Source organism: Hipposideros armiger, unplaced genomic scaffold (assembly GCF_001890085.2).
Source record: "Hipposideros armiger isolate ML-2016 unplaced genomic scaffold, ASM189008v1 scaffold_315, whole genome shotgun sequence".
Lineage (NCBI taxonomy): Eukaryota > Metazoa > Chordata > Mammalia > Chiroptera > Hipposideridae > Hipposideros > Hipposideros armiger.
Window position 1 is genome coordinate 1,035,881 of NW_017731665.1, and position 23,783 is coordinate 1,059,663.

At 51.3% G+C, this 23,783-nt stretch overlaps 3 protein-coding genes across 12 annotated transcripts in view; 1 reads left to right on the forward strand and 2 right to left on the reverse strand.

Moving 5' to 3' along the window:
• Window positions 1–4,185: 4,185 nt before the first annotated feature.
• On the forward strand, window positions 4,186–5,438 carry SMIM22 (small integral membrane protein 22). 3 transcript variants are annotated; one of them, XM_019660308.1, is made up of 4 exons: window positions 4,186–4,349; window positions 4,585–4,728; window positions 4,817–4,914; window positions 5,068–5,438. In XM_019660308.1, the coding sequence occupies exons 2-4, from the start codon at window positions 4,608–4,610 to the stop codon at window positions 5,107–5,109; spliced, it is 261 nt and encodes an 86-aa protein (XP_019515853.1). In that variant the 5' UTR covers window positions 4,186–4,349; window positions 4,585–4,607; the 3' UTR covers window positions 5,110–5,438. The 3 variants fall into 3 exon arrangements, with proteins under 3 accessions (XP_019515853.1, XP_019515856.1, XP_019515855.1); XM_019660311.1 differs by having other exon boundaries at window positions 4,198–4,349; window positions 4,817–4,899; XM_019660310.1 differs by lacking the exon at window positions 4,186–4,349 and adding an exon at window positions 4,411–4,459.
• Window positions 5,439–5,497: 59 nt separating this feature from the next.
• ROGDI (rogdi atypical leucine zipper) lies at window positions 5,498–11,788 on the reverse strand. 4 transcript variants are annotated; one of them, XM_019660304.1, is made up of 11 exons: window positions 11,664–11,788; window positions 11,515–11,586; window positions 10,638–10,720; window positions 10,314–10,368; window positions 9,495–9,575; window positions 8,555–8,650; window positions 7,228–7,326; window positions 6,799–6,912; window positions 6,653–6,702; window positions 6,424–6,550; window positions 5,498–6,092 (listed from the first exon to the last, which is right to left on the reverse strand). In XM_019660304.1, exons 1-11 carry the CDS (start codon window positions 11,706–11,708, stop codon window positions 6,051–6,053), a joined length of 864 nt encoding a protein of 287 aa, XP_019515849.1. In that variant the 5' UTR covers window positions 11,709–11,788; the 3' UTR covers window positions 5,498–6,050. The 4 variants fall into 4 exon arrangements, with proteins under 4 accessions (XP_019515849.1, XP_019515851.1, XP_019515852.1 ...); XM_019660306.1 differs by lacking the exons at window positions 11,515–11,586; window positions 11,664–11,788 and adding an exon at window positions 10,844–11,508; XM_019660307.1 differs by lacking the exons at window positions 10,314–10,368; window positions 10,638–10,720; window positions 11,515–11,586; window positions 11,664–11,788 and adding an exon at window positions 10,034–10,258.
• A 508-nt stretch (window positions 11,789–12,296) lies between these two features.
• The window catches only part of GLYR1 (glyoxylate reductase 1 homolog), a 34,635-nt gene continuing 23,148 nt past the window's right edge, over window positions 12,297–23,783 (reverse strand). For 3 of the 5 annotated variants that reach the window (XM_019660302.1, XM_019660298.1, XM_019660303.1), the window contains 6 exons: window positions 21,640–21,750; window positions 20,845–20,946; window positions 20,068–20,230; window positions 19,597–19,776; window positions 19,255–19,379; window positions 12,297–14,427 (listed from right to left, as the gene is read on the reverse strand). In XM_019660302.1, coding sequence (XP_019515847.1) covers window positions 14,353–14,427; window positions 19,255–19,379; window positions 19,597–19,776; window positions 20,068–20,230; window positions 20,845–20,946; window positions 21,640–21,750 — 756 coding nt within the window. In that variant the 3' untranslated portion in view covers window positions 12,297–14,352. The remainder of the gene's footprint in view (window positions 14,428–19,254; window positions 19,380–19,596; window positions 19,777–20,067; window positions 20,231–20,844; window positions 20,947–21,639; window positions 21,751–23,783) is intronic. The other 2 variants (XM_019660301.1, XM_019660300.1) reach the window with 2 other exon arrangements.

Here is a 23,783-nt window from a genome sequence, read left to right on the forward strand (position 1 = left end):
AGAGAGAGAGAGAGAGAGAGAGAGAGAGAGAGAGAGAGAGAGAGAGAGAGAGAGAGAGAGAGAGAGAGAGAGATTGAGAGAGAGAGAAGCAGCCTCCTGTGGCACCTGGTAGCTCTGGGTTCCTGTGGATGCTTTAGGGGCTGCCCTGTCCTGGCAGACCCTGATCTGTGTGGTGAGGAGGAGGGGAAGTGACAGTTAACTGAAGAATCTGAGCCCCACCCCCTCTCCGTGACCCCACCTGGGGGCTCCTCTGCAGCAGGGAACTCAGGGTAGGGACAGGTAAACTGCTCTGCCAGGTCCTTTCTGGACACTACCCTATAATTGTCACGACAACCCCGACTTAGTACGATAGGCAGTAACCCAAGGTGCCCAGGGCTCCCTTGCCCAATGTCTCCTAGCTGGTACGAATGCAGAACAGGGCTTCATTCAGCCAGTTTCTTCAACTTCCAAGTTCATGTCCCTTAACCACTATGCCAGGGGATGCAAAGTTGTGACCCACAGCCGGAAAGCAGGACATATGTGTGTTTTCTTTAATCTGTCCATTGCTGACACCATAGTGCTTTAAATTGTCAGTGATGAAACATCGAGACATTACTGGTCTAAGCATGGCACTGTTCTAGGGGCCCTAAGATGGGAACTTATTTAATAATCATCACAGTCCTATGAAATAAGTGCTGTTACTACCCCTAGTTTACAGATGAGAGTCAAAGTCGTTCAAGGTCACATAGTGAGGAAGTAGCAGAGATGGGATCTGAGGCCATGTGCTCCCTCTCTCCTCTTTTCTTATTCACATGAACATCTAGATTTCCAATGTGTCACAGAAATTGTAAGCCCTGGAAAGCCTGGGTCCGGCCCACAGCTGCCTCGAACTGCCCTCTTTAGTTGGGCCATGTGCTCTCATTTGCCATACACCCCACCCATCTCTAATGTCCTCCTGATGTTTCTTATACCAAGTGCATCTCACCCAGTTCTTTCTCACCTGTTTCCTGGCACCTGAGTTTGCAAGCCCTGAGCAATTCTCTGTCTCAGATGTTGGCAAACAGTTCTCAGATGGTATAGGTTTTAGGCTTTGCAGATTATAAAATCTCCGTTGCAATCACTCTTCAGCTCTGCCATTGTAGTGTGAAAGCAGACAAGGGACGGGCATGGCTGTGTGCCAGTAAAACTATTTACTAACCCCGCCATGTCCACTGGGGCTCACCAACTCTGCCCCAACCCACTCACCTCGACTGTCCTGTGCTCCATTCAGCCTTCTGTCCCTCCGCCCATGTTCTTCTACCCCCTCACCGTCTACACACCTGACAACAGAGGCTTAACCTTCACTTTCAAGGCTTGGAGTGGGCTGGGCAGGGCCCTGGGTGGGAGGACTGGGAGGGCCTGATCTGAACGTGGTTCCATTCCCAGCAGAGAAATCTCTCAGGCTACAACTCCACAGGTTTTGAGGGATTCAGTGAGGCTGGCTGCCTTCTCACAGCAAATGAGAACTTTCTGTGCAATGACCAAAGAGTGCCGCATGGATTGACCTTGAACCGGAGCAGATTCCGCCTCTGGGAATGTCCCCTCAGGAAATACGCCTCTCTGCAGAGAAAGCCCTTTCTCCCAGAAAACCGTCACATGTGAGTGATGCAGGATTCTGAAAAGTTGGGGGGAAGAAAGCCTCATTGGGCATCTACAGGGATTGCGAATTGGAGGATCAGGTTTGCCAAAGAAAAGCAGCAGTCATTGGCAAGATGCTCTTGGCTACGCTGACTGGGAGAAGTGGAGGGTAAAATGTGAGGATGGCGGGTGAGCCCAGATGTATATTGAAGACAAAGGACTGGAGGGAAGCACAGTCACAAGTTGGGTGAGAGTAACACACACTTAGTGCCTGTGATCTAGTGCATCATTGTACTAAGGGAGCATCTATGTTGATTATTCCAGTCAATCCTCACAACAACCTGTAAACACACCCATTTTTACAGATGAGGAAACTGAGGCAGAGAGGGGTCAGGGACGGTGCCCTAGGTCACACACTGGTGGGTGTTAACAGCTGGGATCAGGATCCGAGTCTGGGGATCTGACCCACCCAAAACTACCCCCAACCCATCATTGTTCTGTTTGGATCTGGGGGCTCCACAGTTGGTTTTTGTCTTTTATCACCTTGGAGTTTCTCAGATTTTCTTTAATGAGCAAATCTGACTTTCATAATGGGAATGACAAACAGGAAACAAGGCACCCAGAGGTCTGGACTGGAAGAGGGTCAGTGGGGAGAGGAAGGAACCGTGGGCCTCCTGTCCACCCAGGCAGGTCAAGTGGAGCGGGAGGGCAGGGGCCACAGTTGTCAGCCTTCCTCCCCACTTTCTCTTCCAAATGAGATGAAATTCACATCACATTAACCATTAGCCATTTCAAAGTGAACAGATCAGAGACATTTAGTACATTCACAATGTTGCAAAACCACTTCTATCTAGTTCCAAGACATGTTCATCACCCCTAAAGGAAACCCCATAACCACTGAGCACACACTTCCCATCCCCCTTGCTGACCACTAACTTCTTCCTGTCTCTGTGGATTTGCCTGTTCTGTACAATTCATATAAATGGAATCACACAACATGTGGCCTTTTGTGACTGGTCTCTTTCACTGAGCATCACGTTTTTTAGGTTCATCCATGTTGTGGCCTGTGCCAGTGCTGCATTCCTTTTAATGGCTGCATAGTATTCCACTGCATGGATAGACCACGTTTTACCTATTCATTAGTTGATGGACACTTGGGTTGCTTCCACCTTGCCTATTGTGATTAGAGCTGCTGTCAACAGTTGTGTACAAGTCTTTGAGGACTTGTTTCCAGTTCTCTTTGGTGTACACACCTAGGAGTGGAATTGCTGGGTTGTATAACACTGTGTAACTTTTGAGGAACTGCCAGACTGTTTTCCACTGGGCTGCACCCCCGTCCTTTTGCAATAGTACGTTCCAGTCATTTCAAAACGACCCTTGCTCTGGAACAGGAATCTGAGATCTCAGAATGTGACGGAGTGGGTGTAGGGAGGGTGTAAGATGGGGAGCCAAGCACAGGAGACCCTCTAATATGATGGTCAAGGGCTTGGGGATCTGAACACCTGTGCCTCAATTCTGGCTTCTCTGCTCCCTGGGTGTGGTTGGCAGAATCATGGCCCCTAAAGATATTTCCATCCTAATCCCTGTCACCACGGAATACGTTACCTGACATGGCAAAGGGACTTTGCAGAGGTGATTAAGGATTTTGGTTGGGAGATTATCCTGGGCCAGTGTAATCACAGGGTTCCTTATAAGAGGGAGGCAGGAAGGTAGAGTCGGAGAAGAGGTGAGGGTAGAAGCAGAAACTGAAGTTATGGGGCTGGGGCATGAACCAAGGAATGGATTCGCCCCTAGAGCCTCTGGAAGAAACACCGCCCTACTAACTCTTTTCGACTCACCTCCAGAGCTGTGAGGTAATAAATTTGTATTATTTTAAGCCACAAAGTTTGTGGTAGTATGTCAATAACAATAAAAAATTAGATGTGTCTTGAGCTGGTTGGTGAGCTTTTCAAGGCCTCAACTTTCACACCTGTAAAATGGGAATAACAATCAGACCCACGTTAGGATTGCCAAGAGGAATACATCAGGCAATGTACGTAGAGCTAACATTAGCTGATGAGTTCTTCCCTGCTAGATTATATGCATTACAAGAACTTGCGTCCACAGTTTACAGCCAACCTCGTGTGCTGAGCAGTCTCTGGCCTCTGGTGGGCCTGGACGCATGCCTGCTCTCTCGGCGAGGAGGCAGGAGTGAAGCTGCCTTGCTGGACAGGGTCAGGGGCCTGAGGCCCCGAGTTCTGGGGAAAGAGGTCATTTGAGAGGCAATAACCATAGGGTTATCGTGAGGATTAGAACAGAGAAAACAAGGATCCAGAAGACGCCTAGTGTGATGCCAGGCACATGCCCGCGGTCCAAGGAAAGGCTGGTGGAACAGGCACAACTCCTCCCTACCCCCTTTCCCCGCCTCCCTGCCTCTCTCCTGTCTTTTCTTCATTCATGAAGTCAACAGCAGTTGAGTGCCCACTGGTTCCAGGCTGCTTGTCTGTTCTATTGAGAAAAAGTTCAAAAGCCCTGGGATGAGGAGGCTGGCAGGCCCATAGCCTCCTCCAGGGTCCAACAGCACCTGCTGCTGTTGGGAGGCAGGAAGCACACCTGTTGGGGCACAGGCCCCACCCTCCGGAGCTCCGGCAGCCCCAGGCTGGCTCTGGGGAGGGTGGGGCTGGTCGCCAAGGCCTCAGGTGGTGTGGATACGGAAGCAGGAAGTAGTCTGTGCTTCCAGGAGTTAGGGCCTGCTTGGCTGGGGGTGCTCTGAAGTAGGTTGGGGTCTGGGGGTGGGGCTGCTCCGGGGAGTGGGAGGGGAGGGGGCTGCCCAGGCCAAGGTCAGGACCAGGACCAGAGGGACCTGGCAAGGAGCGGAGTGGAAGTGAGGCTGGGGCCTGGAGGGTGGTGTGAAAGGGGCAGGGGCTGGACTGTGTGGGAGGCCTATAGGTGGCCTGGTCCCAGAGGAGACCAGGGTTCTGAGGGGCTCCCTCTGGGGGGCTGGGGCAGGTAGCACCCAGGACCCAGCCGAGATGGACAGCCTGGAGGAGCTGGAGACCACGGCCCAGGAAGTGCTGGGGAAACTGAAGTCCCGCAACCCGTTCCAGTCCCACTGGGACACCGCTGCCTTCATCATCTTCCTTGTCTTCCTGGGTGAGTGTGGTCTCTGCGTCTGGCCTATCAGCCTCCTGTGCCAGGTCCCAGGCCGAGGGCCAGGGCTGAACACCCATCCTGCCCCCAGGCACCGTGTTGCTCCTGCTGCTACTTGCCTGTCTCCACTGCTGCTGCCACCACTGCTGCCGCCAGAGCTCCAGGTCCCCAAAGGTGAGAGCCATGCAGGTGAGACTTGCTGGCCGCTGGCAGACCAGGAATTGCACTGGGGTGCAGGAGGCAGTGGTAGGGGGGCCGCTGGGCCTCCTCTGGAGGGGGGGGGTGAGGGGCAGCAGGGAAGGAGTGAAGCTCACCGGGCCCCGCTCTGTGCCTCTCTTGCAGGAAAGCTCCAAGGGCGTGGATAACTTGGCCCTGGATCCTTAACGCGGCCAGTCCCTGCCCTTCTGCCCATGTGTCCTGCCGGGCAACAGTAACATGGCTTTGTTTGCCCAGATCCTGAGTCTGAAGTATGTTCCGACCTCCCCTCAAGGGTTGGGGAGTGCGGGCACTCACTGCTCCATGTAGATGCCTACCTGGTCCCTCACAACCTTCAGTGGCCTGGCTGTCACCCTCCAGCTGCCCACGGGAGGGGAAGCCGGGACCAACTCCCCAGGCAATACCCCTGTCAGCCCCTCGGCAGCTGGGAGGACCCTCTTAAAGGTGGTGTGAGGCGGCCAGGGGCCCAGTCACTGGGTAGTCCACCCAGCTCTCACCAACAAGGACCCCCAATCTGTCCCCGCTCAGACAGACATACAGATAGACGGATTCCAGGTGAAGTCGGATGTGCTTTATTTCTTGGAGGCCCTGGCACTGTTGCCAAGCAAACAGTCAAGGGCTCTCCAGCTCATGGCGGGTGGCTTCCATCTTCCCACTTCCGCCTCCTTCTTTCCCAACTCACAGCTTAGGGTCACCACCCACCCCTCACCTTCCAGAGGGAAGGGGGGTGCGGCTGCCCCTCACTATCCTGGGGGCAGCTTGGCAGGCAGGCAGCAAAGCGGGGAGGAGAGAGAACCCTGGGAAGAGCCCTGGCCGGGCCCCGCCTTGAGTCCAAAGGGCAGGGCTTGGAATGTGGGCCATCTCTCGCCCCAGCTTCCAGACCCACCCCCATCTAAAACAAAAAGCAAGCCAGAATCCCTTCCCCCTGGGGGGTTCCAGTGTTCACTCCCATCTGTGCAAATGTGATGGGCAGGACGGGGCAGAGAGCAAAGTAAATTGCCCACAGTGGCGGCTCTGGCTCTGGCCCACACGCCGAGTGTGTGCGGTAGGGACAGGGACCCCCTGGTCAGGGGCCACTTCCCCGGGGGACAGGCTCTTGGGCGCTCAGCTTAGAAAGGCCTGTAGCTCCAGTAGCTGGAGAACACGGAGATCTGGGGAGGAAGAAAGGTGAGGGGACATGGTGAGTGGTGGTGTTGGGAGGCCTGGACCCCCCTGCACCCTGTGACCTCGGTGAGGTTTCAAGGTCATCCAAGGGCGATGTGTCAGGGAGAGGGTACTGTTGCCCAACAACACCATGGCCCATCTGTCTGGTGTGTGCAGAGAGTACAACGGACCTTAAGATTTGGGTGTAATTTGGAGGTGTGTGTGAGAAGAGCCCTTGGAATCCCCCCAAAATGAAAGGGCTTAGCAGTCTGCTGCCTGGATGGCCCAGTCTGTCTGAGAGTGTGGCCCAGCCTCGACTCTGCCACCCGGTGCCCCCACCTTATCCTTGAGCTGCTGGCAGAGCTGCAGGGAGACGGTGAAGAAGACGAGGGCATCATTGAGCCACGGGATCACAGACTCCACTTTGTGGACGTGGCTCACCTCCAGACGCTGGGAACCCCATTCGCTGTGGGGAGAGGGGAGGGTCCCTGAGCCCCCAGCCCCTGAAGTGCAGAGGGCTGGGGTGTGGAGGGCGCTCCAGGGCACCCCCTCCCAGCAGTGTACTTACAACATGGCCCCAGGGCTGTGAAGCACAGAGCCTCCAGACGGGCGGAAGTTCTAGGCAGAAGAGCACCAGACCCGGTTAGGCCCGCAGGGTTGTAGGGCATGGACCTGTGGGGGCGGTGGTGGGGAGGTGGGCAGGGTCCTGCTCACCTTGGTGGAGTTGGGCTGCAGGGCGTGCAGCTGGTACACAGTGAGGCAGAGCTTGTTGAGGTTGATGTAGACATTGACCAGCACGTCGGAGGGCAGGGCAGGGGCAAACATCCGCTGTGGGCAGGCAGGCAGCATGAGGGCTGGGCAGGCACAGGACCCCCAACAACCACCTGGGGGGAATCCCAGTCCCCATGCTATGGACTAGGGCTTCCACTCTTCCCAGGTGCCCCAGGTAACTTCCTGCTCCACCGGGCTTGGGAACCACTGACTCAGACCAAGGGTGATATATTTGGGGGACATAGGATGGAAGCCGAGGATCTGATCCCAGAAAACTACAGAACTCTGACCGATGACAATCTGGGGCTTCCAGGACCCCTTGGCACCTGTATCCCTCCCAGGGGACCTCCTCTCCTGGCCTGTGGCACTGACCGTGAGGCCGCTGGCGGCGATCTCAGGCAGAGTGAGGGTGGCTGGGGTGGTGAGCCGGTTGCGAGCTCTGGTCAGCTGCAGCATCACGGCGTCCATCAACTGGGGGAAGGGGGCTGGTCACAGCTGCTGTGAGGGCAGCAGGTCCTGGTCCTGATCCCACCCCCATCAACCCCAGCCTCATGAAGCGACAAAGTTATGGGGGCTCCCAGCTCTGCCCTGGTGGTCCTGGTCTCAGGGCCTGAACCCCTAAAAGTGGAGGGCTTGTAAAAGATGCAGCTGGGGGTGGAAGGCAGGACATCTGCACTGTGGACCACTGCTCCAGGAGGTTCTACCATAGGATCTTGGGTGCTGATCCAATAGGTAATGGAAGATCCCAGGAGTCAGTCTAAGAGCTTGGTGGATGGGGGTGAAAGCAATTAAGGAGTTTAGAAGAAGGGGCCCTAATCCAACTAGGGTGCAAGGGAGGGCTTCCTGGAGGATGCAAAGTGACAGCTGAGTTGAGGACTTAAGTCAGGCACCAGCTCCATTTTCACAGGTGAGGAAACTGAGGCCCTGAAGGGATAAGGTCACATAGCTGATAAACAGTAGAACCATCTGGAACTCATCCCTTCCCGTTGCCACGGAGCAAAGCCCTGGCTTGGACTTCTCAGAGCCCCAGATTCCACTGCTTCCAGATGTCGCTGTGGGCCCTGCAGTGGCCTGGCTCCCGGAAACGCAAAATTGTTGGGCGGACGCATGGGGGCTGGACATTACACCCCCAGGGCAGTCACAGTTCTGGGAGGGTCCTGAGTCTATCTAGTTTTAAGTTTCCTATGAGGAACCAGAGGTCCAAAGAGGGTAGGTGAACCACCTTAGGACACACAGAAAGTCAGGGGCAGAGCTCAAGCATGAGTCCGGGGCATCCAGGCTCAGCTGTTCCCTCCATGCCTTATGAGTCGACTTTGTTAATCATGGTTTTTCTATTGCTAGTACTACTACTAGCAGCTACTATTTACAGAGCACCAACTAGGGGCTGCTTTACTTACATTATCACAATTGGTAGTCACTACCTCGTCCCCCTTTTTACGGGGTAGGAGAGGATATGGAGGCACAGAGTGGCTAAGTGACTTGAGGCTGCACAGCGTGTAGTGGAGCCCCTAGGATCAGAACTGACGTCTGGTTCTGGAGTGTGGGCCGTGAGCCATTCGACTGGCTCTGCGTACACTGAGAGATGAAGGGCTAACCGTCAGCTATACTTGAGGACATGAGGGCAGAGCTCTCAGGGGCCTAGTCGGGGGCCATGGCTGGGGTGGGGAACCTGGCTCCTCTGCACCTGCAGGAAGCTCACCTTGAGGACTTCTGCTCCTGTCCTGAACTGGTAGTTCTCATCCCGGTTGTCCAGGAGGTAAATGGCTTGGCTCACGTGGTTCCTGGCATCCTGGATCTTAAAACAGCGCCAATGAACAGTCAGTGGGCTGGGCCCCAGCAGGGAAAGGTGCCAACTTCAGAGCAGCCACAGTCTCCTAGGTGCCAGCCCATGGGCTCCCACTCTGAGGGGCTATCATCCTGGGAGGGGTTGGTGGGTGCTGCTTGCCTGACCCCTCCCCCATAGATGTTGCCTAGCTGGGTGCTGGGCATATGGCTCAGACTGAGGCAGCCTCGGTCCCTGGCCTCATGTAGCTCACGTTCTAAAACAGAATAGATGGTAACAGAGTAAAGCCACAAGATAACAGACTGCACGCATGACTCGCACAAGGAAATAAAACAGGCTGATGGAGGGGAAGCCTCTTAGATGGGGGGCATCAGAGGAGGCCTTAGGGAGGTGAATTTTGAGCTGACACCCATGTGATGAGAAAAGCTGGGGGAAAGGACATCAGGCAGAGTGACAAGCACAAGCAAACGCCAGGAGGTAGAGACTGTTCATGGCCAGTTGGGGTGGTAGGGACAGAGGCTAGAGCCCAGTCATGTAGGAGTTGGTAGGGCGTGGACTTGGTCCCCCAAAGCCATGGGAAGGCCCTGGAGGCTCTGGGCAAGAAGTGACTTGTTCAGGGGGATCCCTGTGGTTCCTGCTGGGGGACTGGGGGCCTACAGAAGGACAGGTTCTCTAACTCCCACAAAGCTAGGCTCTAGAACCTCAGGCCCCGCCCATTCCAGCTTCACTGCTAGGAAACACCTTCCGGGGCTTGCTGTGGCCACAAATCCCCACAGTGGCCAGCCCCTGGAGGCCTGCAGGCCTGCCCCTGCCTGCCCTTGTGGCCTAAGCCTTGGCCAGGGAAGGGTCTGGTTACCTGCTGCAGCTTCCACTGCTTGTCCTCCCGGAAGGCGAAATGCAGCAGCTGGTTGTTCCGGGGCATCTTCAGGTTCACGTCCTGATGGGCAAGAGAGGGATAAGCCAGCAGAGGGATGCCCTCCTGCTTTTGGCCACTCTGAGCCCTTGAGCCAGGGGCAGAAACAGGGTGTGTGTGGTGACTCAGGCCCCAGCCACTCCTGTGGGGTGGGGGGAGGGGGCGCAGATTCCCAATACCTTGGCCATTGGAGGGGGGGGGCGGCGGGCAGGGAATGAATAGGGAGGTCAGGAAACAGGAACTCAGGTCCAAGAGGAACAAACAAATGAAAGGGAAAAGAGGCCAAGAAAGGGGAAGCTCGCCTCGGCTGGGAGCAGACGTGTGACTGTGGGCAGATAGGGAACATTTACACAGATAACAGACTGAATGCCCACCCATGAAGGAGAGGGACCTTCTCCCATGCCTTGGCGCCTGGCACAGAATCGGGTGCAGATGGAGCTTAGATGTTAGCTGATTCCGCTTTGATCTGGGGCCAGCCTTACCTGCCAATGCGCATGCTTCACAGGCCTAGACTCTGGGCTAGGTTGTGTGCAAAGCATCCTCTTCCTGCACCTCTCACTGAAGCCACACACCAGTCCCACGAGGAGGTTGGGGGCTGTTGTCATTTTACAAGCGAGGAAACTGAGGCCCAGAGAGGTCAAGGATGCTGCCCAGAGTCACACAGCCAGCTAATGGCAGAGCTGAAATAAGCAGGAGGCCCCCATACTCTTCCCCACTGGCTTCTCCAGCAACATAGGGAGGGGAGAGGGGCCAGGGACTCACCGCCTGGCTCAGCGCGTCCCCTTGCAGAGTCAGCACGCCCTTCACCTGGTCTGTGCTACAACACATAGGAGTCAAAACAGTGCCTGCAGCTGCCCCCTCCTACTACCCGGCCCATCCAGAAGGGCAGCCCCTGGCTGTCACAGGGTGGTCCGACTTGTCCCACCGCCTGTCTCACTGCACACCCTTTGGATATTGGAGCTGAAATCAGTCTGCAGGGCAGGGCCTTGGCTATGCCACCTCTCCTAGAGCGTATCCCAGGCGCACCCCCTGCCAAGGAGCCCATCCAGCCCCCTCCTCCCGATTTCTGCCCCAGCCTGGGCTCACCCACAGCTGCCCAGGATGAAATTCTCTTGCTTGGCAGGCCCCTCAGTGCCTGAGCCAGGAAGAGTAAAGCGGACAGCGGCCTCCTGGAGGACAGAGAAGAGCGGGGTAAAGTTCACCCAATCCAGCCCAGCAGTCTTTCCGGAAGCCCCATTCCCAGGTCGGCTAGGGGAGGAACAAGGTGGGCTGGCCTCACCGGAACACCCTACCCAAGCCTCCAGGGCACCTTTCGGCAGCTCCGGCCCCTCCCCCACGGCCTGAGTTTCAGGTCCTACTTGAGCAGGCACCAACTTCTTCCACATTCCCGGGGCGCCTAGCCAACCGTGTCCAACATGAGGATACAGAACAGAAACCATCACAGCTTGATTAAGGTGCTAGGGTGTGGAGAGCAGAATCGGGGAACCACAGTAGTCATGGCAACCCGCAATTCTGGCTATACTAGGCAATGCCTGGACATTTGTGAGTTGACTGGCTGGCTTATCTTCACGACAGCCCTGTGAGGCCTGTACTGTTATCTCCTTTTAACAAATGACGATTGAGAGGCCAAGAGAGGATGAGTACTTGGCTCATGTCACAATGGTGGGGTCCTTCAGATCTCAGGTTAAATGTCGCTGCTTCGAAGGCCTACCACGCCCCACCCTGGGGCTCAACCCAGACCCACGGAGCTCACACAGCTGCTTGTGGAATCGGGTAATTATCTGCTGGTGCCTCTGACTGGACAAGTCCACTGAAGGCGGGGCCCCGTCTGAACATCGCGCCTTCGGGCACACAGCAGGCTCTCGGGAGGAAGGCGCTGCCGGCCGGAGAGAAGAAGCCGCGCCAGGGGAGGCTAGGGAAGGTGGGAGCACGCCAAGGCCCGCGGCGACCCGCAAGGTGTTACCTTGAGGATGTCCTGCAGCTGCCTCAGCACGGCGTGCACTTCGTCGTGCAGCAGCCAGCGGAATTCCTCCTCCTGCGGGGACAGGCCGCTGTCAGCCGCTTGGGCCCACAGCCCCCGACCCATCCCGGCCGCCAGCCCGCGCGCCTCACCAGCACCGCCCGCTCCACTGCTGTCGCTGCCATTGCGGTCGCCATGGTCGCCGCTCTCCGCCCAGCGACAGTCTCCGGCCAGCCGCCCGCAGCTTCGTCTGTTCCCGGCGTTGGGACCCACCCCCGGCCGCCGATTGACTGAGCAGGAGCCAGCCCCGCCCCCCGAAACATTTCCCCCTGCCACCGATTGGCTGAGAAGGCATTCTGCCCCGCCCCCGGCTCACGACACAACGGAATGGAACGAGGCTGGCGGGTACGAAAACCTGCTCGCTCCGGCTGCGGGACGCGGTCCGCAGCTGCCACCAGCGCCGCGCTCTCGGGCCTGTGAGCTGCGGCCCTTGTCCCGCCCCTCCGCGGCTCTGATAGGGCGCCCTGCCTCGCTTGCACTCATCGATTGGCCAGCGGGATGGTTTGCTTTCGTAGTGCCTGGCGACTGGCCAATGGGGCATTTAGCTCTCGCCATCGTCCATCTGGTTCGGTTGGTCCAGGAGGAAGCGAGGGGCCGGCCTTCACGAGGCCGCCGCTCCGCGCCCGGCTCGCCGACTTGTCTCCCATCCTCCCCCTCCCTCCACCGCACGGCGGTCAGGCGGTTGGTGTCCAGGCGCAGGTTACCGCCAAGGTAATCAGTCACAGTTGTGTTATCAAGAAACGTTTTATTTTGCTTGCAGTAGCTTTTTGTTAATTGCACAAAATCATGTTTTGTTTTTGCCATTTAAACATTATCACACAATCCTATTCTGAAAGACAATTGTTCATTAAAAACAAAGCAAAAATAAAAATTCACAACCTTAATTACCTAGATTTGTCGTTTAAAGGAAAAAAAAAGGGGTGGCAGAGGGGCTTTCTTACAAGCTTTTCACAAGTGTCACATTTTCTCCTTAAAAGGGAAGGATTTCAAAACAAAGGTGAAATAGCTTAAACAGAAATATTCATAAAAAGGAACTTTACAGAACTGTCAACAATATTAAGACAACATTGACTAACCAGTTTCATTACAGCATCTCCCCCCACTCCCACCCCCCAGTGTCCAGCTAGGACTATAACAGGCTTTGTGTTCAGACAGAAAAGAATTCAAAATCCCAGTGAAATCAACTGTGCTAAAAACCCACAGGCATCTTCCTTGCCCCTCCCCCCCCATGTCTTCTGAGATCCCTTAACTGGGGTTCTGATCAGTTGGAAAAGGGCCAAGGTTGTGAGGAGGGACCCACACCAGTGTGGCCACCTCATTATGTATTCACTATAAATGCTGACCTGCGAAGTATGACTTTGGAAAATGCACCCCATGCAGAGGGAGACAACACTGACATCCTTTAGGTGACTTCTCCTTGTTCTCATGCCACATTTCAACCCTCTCTGGTCCCCTATCCAAGGAGAAATGCTAGGGCCTCGAGGATGTCTTGGATCCATCTGAGGGTCAGTTAGTTCAGGTTTGGTCAGGCCCAGCTCTCCTCTTCCCTCCTGACAGACCCCCAGGCCCTGGAAGCACTGAAGACCATGCTGCTGATGAAGACACTCATTCCTGTTTCAAGAGTTGAGCCTAAGACATGGTCATCGTTCAAGGCTGGGTCTGGGCCAAAGGGACAGACAGGAAGAAATACTGTCTCCATGGGCGGAAAAGGGGAAAGGGAAGAGAAGGGAGAGAGGTCGGCATGCGGAAGACTTGTGCAGGGACAGGTGGGAGTAGGTGGGGCCGTTGTGAGGGGACCGGGTCAGGGTGGATCTTCAGAACTACGTGCTGAGTGTGGGGCATAACGGAAACCGAGGGAGCCCATCCCCTTCCCTCCACTCCTCAGTTGGTGGCCCTCAGAGCCCCTTCCTAAGGGCAGGAATGCAAATCTAAATACTAAAACAGCCTGGTGAGGAGTGAGCCCCCGCTACACCAGAGTAAGGAAGTCTGATCCCAGCCCAGGGCTCCGCAGTGACGGTGACTTCTGGGACAGGTGCTGAAGAGCAGCGAGGACAGCAGGCTTCTGTGAAGCTCACTTATAGGCTGGCTATTTGCTGCTCTCCCTGGAAAGCCAGAGGTCTGTCTTCACTTGACTTTGCCAATCTCTTTTCACTTCACAAAGGCATTTCTGGAGAGTTGGTTACACACTGGTAGCTTCAACATGACAATCCTCCTCAGCTGGTCACCTGAGTTGGAGGGCCCGCGGGACCCTCTGTTTAGTCTGTGCTGGTGCACCTTGGCCCAGAGCCTCTCTCTGCAGGGGGTCCAGTGGGGGATGTGGACCTGACCACAGCCTCTGCTCTGAGAGCAGTGGGAAGGCTTCCAGCTCTCACTGCTGATTCTAGTTCTTTCACTAGAAGGGGTCTGAAATAAGACAAGCTCAGAAGAAGGAAAAAAAAAGCCAGGCAGCAGTTTCTGGGCAGCTTCTATCCTGGGGCAAGAGCCTGTGTGCGTGCGTGTGTGCGCGTGTGTGTGTGTGTGTGTGTGTGTGTGAACACACAGCCACCTGGCCCTAGGGCCAGTGCCCAGCTCAAGAGCTTTCCCATAGGCCAATCCTGCTGACACCCCTCCCCTCCCCAGGACCTCCAGGGGAGGAGTAATGCTGTGTACTGTGCTGATGCCAAGTCTCAAAGTCTGTATAAAAGGAGATGGAGACAGGTGGACTGGTCCAGAGTGAAGTCCCAGGACCCCAACCCCGTGTGAGGAAGAGGGGGTCAGAGGGAAGATTGGGGGGGTGGGGGCTTAGTGTATGTAGGCCCGGTACACGGCAGACATGTCGTTGTCAGACTGGTCCAGTGCCTTGGCTCTTTTGTACACCTGGAAAAAAATGAGATCGGCTCAGCCTCTGGTCACACAGCTAACTTACCAACATGGATTTGCTTCCTGCAGGTGGTTCTAGATGTGATTAGGCAGGTAGGTTCTAGAGTCCAGGCTGTCTGGGTGTGACTCCTGGCTTGTTCACTAACTGGGAAAAGTACCTCAGCCACTGCTTCTTGATATTACAGAGAAGGTAACAGGATTTATGGTGAGGATTAAATGGAGTGAGGGATGTAAAGTGTTCAGAGGGGCCGGCCGAGTGGCGCGTTGGTTAAGAGCTGGCTTGGGACGCCAGAGGGCCCCGGTTCGGATCCCACATATGAGGGCCAGTGACACTGCCCTCTACAAAAAAATTAAAAAAAATAAAGATGTGAAGTAAAATAACAGGCAAGAAAAGGTTATAAAAAAAATAAAGTGTTCAGAGAGCCAGCACAGAGGCAGGGCTCAGCGTCGTTAATAATAACTATGTTCCTTCCTGCTGAAGACCCTCCAAGGACTTCCCATGCTATTCTCTGGGCCACTGTCCTCACCCTTTTCTCTTCATAGGACACCTTTCCATCAACAATGGCTGGCTCCTTCTCCATCGGCTCGAAGGCCTTTCCTAACCCTCTCATCTAAAGCAGCAGTTGCCCCACTTTACCCTGGTCGCCTCATTACTGTTTGATTTTATTCAGATTTCTGACCATCTGAAATTCTTACCTGTTTAAATACTTAAGTGCTTATTTTGTGCCTCTTTCCATTAAAATGTAAGCTCTACAGGAAGGGAAGGGGCTGCACCCCAACATATCCCCGGAGCCTAGTACGGTGCTTGGTAATTAACGGCCACCCCAGAGACACTAGGTGAATATAAAAAAGTATGAAAAGAATTAAAAAGCCATCGTTCACCAAGGGCAGTATGGCGTCCAGTCATGCCGAGGGAATGCAGCTCGATACAAGATTCCTCCCACATAGCCAGCTGCGTTTTTTTTTTTCTTGTTTTAAACGTAGTCCAGTTGGAGCCATACCTGAGTGTCCATTACAGCTCAGGTATAGCTGTCAACTCAGAATGAAGGCTAAATAAAGACCTTTTCAGATAAAAGAAAACCAATCGTCACCAGCAGACCTGCATTACAGGAAATGCTAGAGCAGGTTCTAGCCTAGCCCAAAAGAAATAATACCAAAGAGAAATTCAATTCTTCAGAAAGGAATAGAGAGCACTGGAAATGGCCAATTAGAAAAAGTTATTTTTCCTCTTAATTTCTTTAAAATACATATGACTACTTAAAGCAAACCACTCCAACGTTGTCTAGTGCTTTTAAAACAAAGGCAGATATAACACATAGGAAATCTGTACCCTAAAGCAGGGGTTCTCAACCTGGGCCAATTCTGCCCCCCAGGGGACCAGTTGGTAATGTCTGCAGACATTTTCTATCAACTGAGGAGGTGCTGCTGGCATCTAGTGGGTAGAGGACAGGGATGCTGTTAAACATCCTGCAACGTACAGGACAGTTCCCACAATGAAATGTCAGTAGTACCCACGTTGAGATACCCTGCCTTAAAGGATGAGGGACGGAGAGGTAAGTGCATCTACATTTTAGGTGAAGGGATAACTCTAAGTAGGCCGTGAAGTTAAAGATGCATAGTGCAATTCCTAGAGCAAAGACAGAAGAAAAATACTGCAGCGTTCAAAAGCCAATAGATAAAATGGAATCCTAAAAATATATTCAAATAACACAAAAGAAGGCAAGAAAGGAGGAGATGACAAACAAAAGCCAGAAGGGACAAACAGCAATCAAATGATAAAATGGGAGTTCTGAACTCAATCACACATCAATAGACTTCAAGACAGACTAAACATTAATGGACTTGTTAACCTTAAGATGCAAACAGCAGAGAGCCTAAAGTCACACCATCCAAATGGCCAGCGAGTGCCACGCTCCACGGAGACATCAACCAAAATGTCTGTTTCCAAGCTAATGAATCATGGTGGAGGTAAGTCGGAAATCACCTCACAGAGAATAGTTGAGGAAATCGCCTCAACACAAGCCACACATGGAACCTTCAGAAGTAATGACAGTTAAAAACAAAGTCATCAACAAAAAAAAGATAAAACACACAAGGAAATCTACTGCCAAGAGAACCCCCAGGTAAAACAAACAGGAGGAACCTGAAATTGTACTGGAACCTGAAAGAGTGAAATAAATACCCTGACAAGGAAGGGACAGAAGACACAGAACTCAGGGACAAAAGTTTATGGACCATGAAAAGGCAGGTCTGAAAAGAGCAGTACTTTGGTTTTGTTTTTTACATTTTCTTTGCTGGGATAAGCTACTTGAGACCTGGTAAGTATTTAACTTGAATGAAAATGTGAATCAGCTTATAGCACTGGAAGCTAGTTTCTGAAATAAATAAATCTGCGTGTTTCATAACATGTGTTTACTGTAGCTCTATGGTAAGGCCAAATGCTGCTCAACTGGATTTTTTTAAGTTTGCATTTCTATCAGGTTGAGATGAGCAAGCCGCACTTCTAAACAACTATTTTCAGAAAGTGCACGTGTAGGTGCTTAACATCATTCAAAAGTGTTAATGACTAAACACTCCAATGAATAGGTAGATATTGTCAGAATGGATAAAAATGCAAGCTCCAATTACAGACTGTGCGAAAGATTAAATATAAAGACACAGGTTGAAAGTAAATGGATGGAAAAGCTATGCCATGAAAACAGTAAGCATGAGAAGGCTGTAGCATCTATACTAAAATCAGACAACAGGCTTGAAGACAAAGACTAAGAGGGACATTTCATAATAATGACAAGGCACAGTCATCAGGAATACATACGCATAAATGGCTAAGAGCCAAATAACAAGAGTTGCAAAGGCATTAAGCAAAATGGACAGTTAAAGCGAGAAACAAACAATCCCATAATTACAGCTGGAGATTTTAATATCCCTCTTTCAGCAACTAAAAGAGCCAGAGAGAACGGTCAGTAAATGCAGGGACACGTTAGGGATTTCCTCACATAAGCCCCCAAAACCAAGACTGTAAGGTTGTTGCCTTGAGCAAAAGCTCGGTGGTCAACCGAGCGAGGCTGGGTACTTGCCACTGAAATCACTGTGTGCTCAGCCAAAGTCCTTGAAACTGTTTTGCTCCTCTTGAGCTAAAAAACAACTTAGACTAAGCATTTCTCCCTCAGCCTTAGGGGCGTGCTTGTTATTTTCTACCAACTGTTTCTCTGTTATCTCTAATAAAAGACTAAAGTCAGCCAGGAAGCGGGGTCAGACTGCTGTCTGTCCTCCTCCCCGCTCTCTGCATTATGTATTCTGTCTCCGCCTTGGCGTCTCTGGTCACAAGCCCGACAAATGGTGCCCTGTGTGAGGAGCTTTCAGGATGCCAGGAGCCCAAGAAAGGAATTTGGATGTCCACATCACCCGGTAAGGGGACAACGGGCGGTTGCAGTTTCCCCATCACGCCTGTGGTGGAGTTGAACGTCTTGCTTTCGCTATCGGGAGGAATAGCTTTCTTTTTCAATGGGGGTGGACCTCTCTAAGGAACAAAAAGATCATCTTTTATAATTACGTAGCCTCTTACAGGCCACAGGATACAAAGTCCCCCCTACTTCTCAACTCGCTGACTTTCTTTGGGTGGTAGACAAACAATGCCCTTGGTATCCATAATCTGGTTCCCTTAAGCTGGATGATTGGGAACACATGGGACATTGGCTTTGCCAGTCAATGGGCCCAGTTACTATACAACATTTAACAATCTAAAATTTATGTCGCCTGGCTATATGTCCTATCCAGGGCGTTCCCTCACCATTTGAGAAAAAAAATTTTAACCCAAACATCTCCTTCACTTCAGGAACTTATGTATAAGATGCACCCTTTTTAGAAAAATTTGGGGTCTAAAACTGGGTGCGTCTTACACAGTGGTTGTATGAGCGCAAAAAACAAGCGTGAAAAAAGCAGGAAATGCAAGTAAAGAAAAAACAAAACAAAACTACAACCACATAAGCCCCCAAAACCAAGATTGTAAGCTTGCTGCCTTGAGCAAAAGCTTGGTGGTCAACCGAGGGAGGCTGGATACTTGCTATTGAAAATAGTGTGTGTGAAGCCAGAGTCCTTGAAACTGTTTTGCTCCTCTTAAACTAAAAAACAACTCTTAGACTAAACATTTCTCCCTTAGCCTTAGGGACGTACTTGTTATTTCCTACCACTTATTTCTCTATTATCTCTAATAAAAAACTAAAGTCAACGAGGATACAGGGTCAGACTGCGCTGTCTGTTCTCCTCTCCGCTCTCTGCATTACATATTCTGTCTCATCCTTGGCGTCTCTGGTCACAAACACAAGTAAAGATGACCTGAAAAACATCACCAACCATCTTGACCTAATCGATATCTGAAGAGCACAGCACCTAACAACTACAGCACAGTTGTCTTAAGTGCACACAGCACAGCCAATAAGACAGACCATCTGCTGGGCCGCAAAACAAGTCTGAATAAATTCAAAGAGTTAAAAATCATACAGGGTGTACTTTGACCACAAAAGAGATACATTATAAATCAATAACCATTAGACATCTAGGAAAACCCTAAATATTTGATAAACTTTTAAGTAATCTACAGGTCAAAGAAGAAATCATAAGGCAAGTAAATAGGCATGGCTCGGAAGGAAGTGTCCAGTCTTAAATGCTCCTGTTAGAAAAGGCATGTGTAAAATCAGTGACCTAAGGTTCCATTTTGAGAGGTTATACAAGGAGCAAAGAAAAGCCAGAATAAGTAGAGAGGAAAATGACAGAAGAGAAACAAAGGGAAGCCTGCTGGGACTTGTGCCTCTTGCAGTTAGTTACCTCATTGGCTGCAGCTGCCATAGGAGTTGGATGGTTGACGGCATCGCCCAGTGCGATGGCTAAGCGGAGATCTTTCTGAATGTATTTCAGGTAGAAATCAGGCTTAAAGTTTCCTTGCAGGATATCTGAGGAAGGAAAGCCACTTATCAGAAGAACTGAAAGGACTCTAAATAAGAAACCACTGGGCCGGCAGAATGGCTCAGTTGGTTAAGAACTCCCTCAAGAGTGTGAGCTCTGAGCAACAGCAGTTCGAGTCCCAGCCCGAGCTGAGCTGCCAACAGGTGGCAGGATGGCTCAGCTAAACAATAAAATAAAATGCAAGAGAGGCCAAAGGCAACTTACTTTGGCACTTCTGGTCCAGGAAGATGCTGGCCAACTGCCCTTGATTGAGGATGTCCAAGAGTGTCTGCTGAGACTGGCCTGTCACTTGGGCCAGGGTCAGCCCTTCAGCAATGGTAGCCATGAAGCTCCCCTGGACCATGTTCACGATCAGCATCATCTTGGCTGCGTTGCCGACCTCACCTGCCCAGGGCAAAGAATCATGGTCATTTCCCCAGGATCCTGAAGGCAGGGACTTTCTGCCCACCCTCACCCCTGCTCGGACCCACCTCTACACCCAGGGAAGGCCCCATTCACCTGCCCCCGACAGAACTGGCTCTGACCCTTCTGGCTCCTCCTCCTTCCAGGCACTGACTGTGCAAGTCAAAGGAAACCTTCCCATGGGGGCCCCAGGCAGAGAGGCCGTGCGGGATTGACGCTGTCATCAGTGCAGTCTAGAGGGGATGTGGCCCGACAGGTGGGCAGATATGTTACCTAGAAAGAAGGAGGTCTTCCCCATTGCCTGGAAGCAGCTGCTGCAGTCCTCATATAAGCCCCTGTCTCCGGCTGCTAAGATCACCAACATCCCATCATTAGACAGCTGCTGATTCCCTGAGACCGGGGCTTCCAGAAAGCGGCCCCCCCTGGACACAATCACCTGGAAAGGAAAGTCACAGCTTCTGGAGGCCTTGCATCTCCCAGGGATCTTGGGCAGGGAGCGTCCTGGCATGGGAGGACTTGTCCCTCCACACCGAGGCCCCAAAGCCAGCATCTGTACCAAGGCGCTGGACTAACGCCGTGGGAGGGTCAGCAGACTGTCCTCCAACAGATGCCTGAGTCACATGCAGTGAACACAGCCAGGCTGGGCTCGCCTTCCCATTTACTCTGAATTGCTTTCAAAGACCATAGACTGGAACCAACTGCTGGCTGACCACACCTCCCTGACTTCAGCCTCCCTCACTTGGCCCAGCAGCTTAGGGAGCAGAAATACTCTGCTAGTGTCAAATGAAGATAGATGTTTAAACCAAAAAAGGCTGTGCTGGCAGCCGGGACTGCTTGTCACTGTGAGGACCTGATGCCTATCCTAGCTGGGCAGCACCTCTCCACTCAAACTAGCTGCCGCTTTGAAGGTAAAGAGGGAAGACAGGCTAGTCTCAAGGCCTCTGCTCTTCTCTGGCTTTGGCTCTAGTCTAGAGTAATCAGGTTGTCCATACTGGGTTTTGGAATCCGTCCAAAAGGATGCTGGAGGGCTAGCCTGAACAAGGCCGCTACCTGGGCCAGCTCGGTGACTGTGTCAGCATCCACTGTTGACATGTCCACGTAGCACTTCCCGGGGCGGATCCCTTGCAGCACGCCACTGGGGCCCAGCACCAGCTGTGGGGACACAAGGGAGAAGCAATAGCCCAGGCCCCCAGCAAGATGCCCAGGAGCCCCTTAGACCTAAAGTCAGAACCCTTTTGCTTTTTTGGCTCATTTTCTGATTAGGAGCTAATAAATATTAAGGCTGAAAAGGGAAGAGCAAGTAAATAAACAAGGGAAAGAAAAGTATTTCTAGTATGTTCCCATTTATTTTTAAAAAGAATGTTTCTTTTTTAAAAAACCTCCCATTTAAAGGATGGAGCCTCTGTGCTTATGTTTTGGTGCTTCTTTGGATTTACTTGGATTAGACTAGTCACCAGTTCAACAAGATGACTATTGCACTTGAGCTCTTCCAACATACAAATTACAGCAACAGCTAAACATAGGAACTTAGCACATGGACCAAAAGCACACTCAGCCCCGAAGCTTCCAGGTCAATAAGAATACATGGGTATGGTCAGGAACCATTTTAGCACAGACCTCAGGGACCCTAGCCAGTTTCATTCTTTGTTCTGAATGAAAGGAAGTCTGTATTCAATTTATGCAGACACCCTTCACAATGGGAGATGGCCCCCCAGATGGGAAACCCACCCCCCCCTCCCCCCACATGCACTCACTCACTCAGTGTGCAGGGAGAAGGGGAGGAGGCCTGCCAGCTTTCCTGGCCACAACCTGAGACGCTGAGGGGAGGGAGGGGATGATCCTTACGTCCTTGGCCGCCTTTGGATCCGACACACAGGCAAAGGTGATGTCACAAGTAGAAACAACTTCAGCGGGGGTTCTTCCTAGGCGGGCCCCCTCCTGGATGAACAAATCACACTGCAAAAGTCACAGATCCCAATGTGAGCTGCAGGCAGTGCGCAACAAACATGCCAGCCAGGCCCGAGATCCAGTGCCCAGTCCTCCTGGCCGGCCTTCCAGGGCTGGAGGCTGAAGGTGAGGCTGGGAGGCCCGACGTCTTGTGGGAAGTGGATGGGGCCTCTTACGGACTATCCTGTGCTCTTACACACCTGGTGCCTAGAATGGTGTTCTACTTCACAGTAAGCACAAAACAAGTGTCTGCGGAAGGATTCCTGTTTGAAGAACAGGATGTGAGCAGCAACTGTCCGCAGCCCTGTGTGTTTGTCTTGGCTTTGGCAAAATCACCCAGCTCCCTGTGCTATCAGCACTGCGTTGGGAGAAGCAGGGCTGGGATGTTGACAGATATTTCGGGGGTGGTGTGGGGGAGTAGTAGTGGTGGTGGTGGTGGTGGTGGTGGTGGTGGTGGTGGTGTGTGTGTATGTGTGTGTGTCTAAAAAACACTAACTTTTCTGAGAATTAAAATCACCCAGAATATCTAACAAAACACACCATTAATATTTTGGCGTATATTTTTCCCATAAGCATTTAAAAAAGTAATTAGAATAATTTGAACCTACTGTTTTATATTTTGTATACAATTTTTAATATTTTGTATGATTTACACTTATTCATGTTGTAGTCTTTCATAACTATCATTTATAATGATGGCTGCAGAATATTCCATCGAGAGATACATCTGGATTTTCTTTTTTTTTTTTTAAGGAGGGTGCAGCTCACAGTGACCCATGCGGGGATCGAACTGGCAACCTTAGTGTTATCAACACCACACTCTAACCAACTGAGCTAACCAGTCACCCCTGCATTTTCTTAATAGCTCCCCTGCAGTTCAATATCTGGCCTGCTTTTAATTATAAATGACTCCAACAAATATCTTTACATATAATACTTCTCTATGTTTTGAATCTAGGTCTCTGTAAGTAGACTAAAACAGGTTCTAAATGGTTTTAAAGCTCTTAATCAATGGAGACAAATGGCTTTCCAATGGGGCTGAGTCAATTTACAATGACCACCAGCAAGGTCTCAAATCACCAGCACTGAGTATATCATTTAACAATAACAAGCATCCATAAATACACTGAAACTTTATCCTATTTGATGATTTAACCAGCCAAAAACAGCAACTTTTTGTTTGATATATTTTGATTACTCTGATTACTATAAGCCCTTTTATTTTTATTTTTATTTTTTTTTAGCTGAGCCATCCTGCTACCTGTTGGCAGCTCAGCAGCTGCTCAGCTCGGGCTAGACTCGAACCGCTGTTGCTCAGAGCTCAAACTCTTGAGCGAGCTCTTAACCAAACTATAAGCCCTTTTAATACCTTTATTGTTTCCTCTTTCGTGAGGTATTTTTTATCTTAGTTATAAAACTGTGTTTCATAAAATCAAGGTATTACCCTTTTCCAATCATATTTGCTATAAGCACTTTTACTTGGTATACCTTTCAATTCTGTTTATTTTTGTTGTGGGGGGTATTATAGAAAACTATTCATTTTTTTTCTTTAGTGATTTCGATTATATCTAGGCTTAGAAAGATCTATTAATATTTAATTTTATTTTCTTCTGGTTTTTCCTTTTGAAAGATTCAGCAATCTATTTGGAACATATTTTAGTATGCAGTAGGAAGTGAAATTAGTGTTTCCTCAAATTTCTAACCAGCTGTCCTAAATATAACTTACTGACCCATTCTTCTTCTGTCTCCCTGACTCACAGCAAGCTACGCCATCAGAGGAAGCCCCAGGCTTTCCGGTCTACCTAGTGGTCTGTGTCCTTTACGACAGCACTGAAATGCATCTTGGCATTTCAGTAGGTGGCTTTATATCCTGTTTTAACCTTTGCTTAGGAGAGGCCTCCTCATTACTCCTCCTTTTCTGAAAATTGAAAAATACGTTTCCTCTTTTTCCAGAAAAACCAGAGAATCATCGTTCAAATGATTTTTAAAAAAATTCCGTGGGGATTTTCAGAAGGATTAAATGGTTCTTTAAAAATGACATT

Bases quoted from the DNA above. Each gene is read 5' to 3' on its own strand.
- SMIM22 (XM_019660308.1), top strand. From the start codon at position 4,608: ATGGACAGCCTGGAGGAGCTGGAGACCACGGCCCAGGAAGTGCTGGGG. The intron at 4,729-4,816 runs GTGAGTGTGGTC...TCCTGCCCCCAG, and splicing joins CATCTTCCTTGTCTTCCTGG to GCACCGTGTTGCTCCTGCTG. The intron at 4,915-5,067 runs GTGAGACTTGCT...CCTCTCTTGCAG, and splicing joins CAAAGGTGAGAGCCATGCAG to GAAAGCTCCAAGGGCGTGGA.
- ROGDI (XM_019660305.1), bottom strand. From the start codon at position 9,929: ATGGGTGGGCATTCAGTCTGTTATCTGTGTAAATGTTCCCTATCTGCC. The intron at 7,327-8,554 runs GTGAGCTTCCTG...CCCTTCCCCCAG, and splicing joins CAGGAGCAGAAGTCCTCAAG to TTGATGGACGCCGTGATGCT. The intron at 6,093-6,423 runs GTGGGGGCACCG...CTTCCTCCCCAG, and splicing joins GCCAGCAGCTCAAGGATAAG to ATCTCCGTGTTCTCCAGCTA.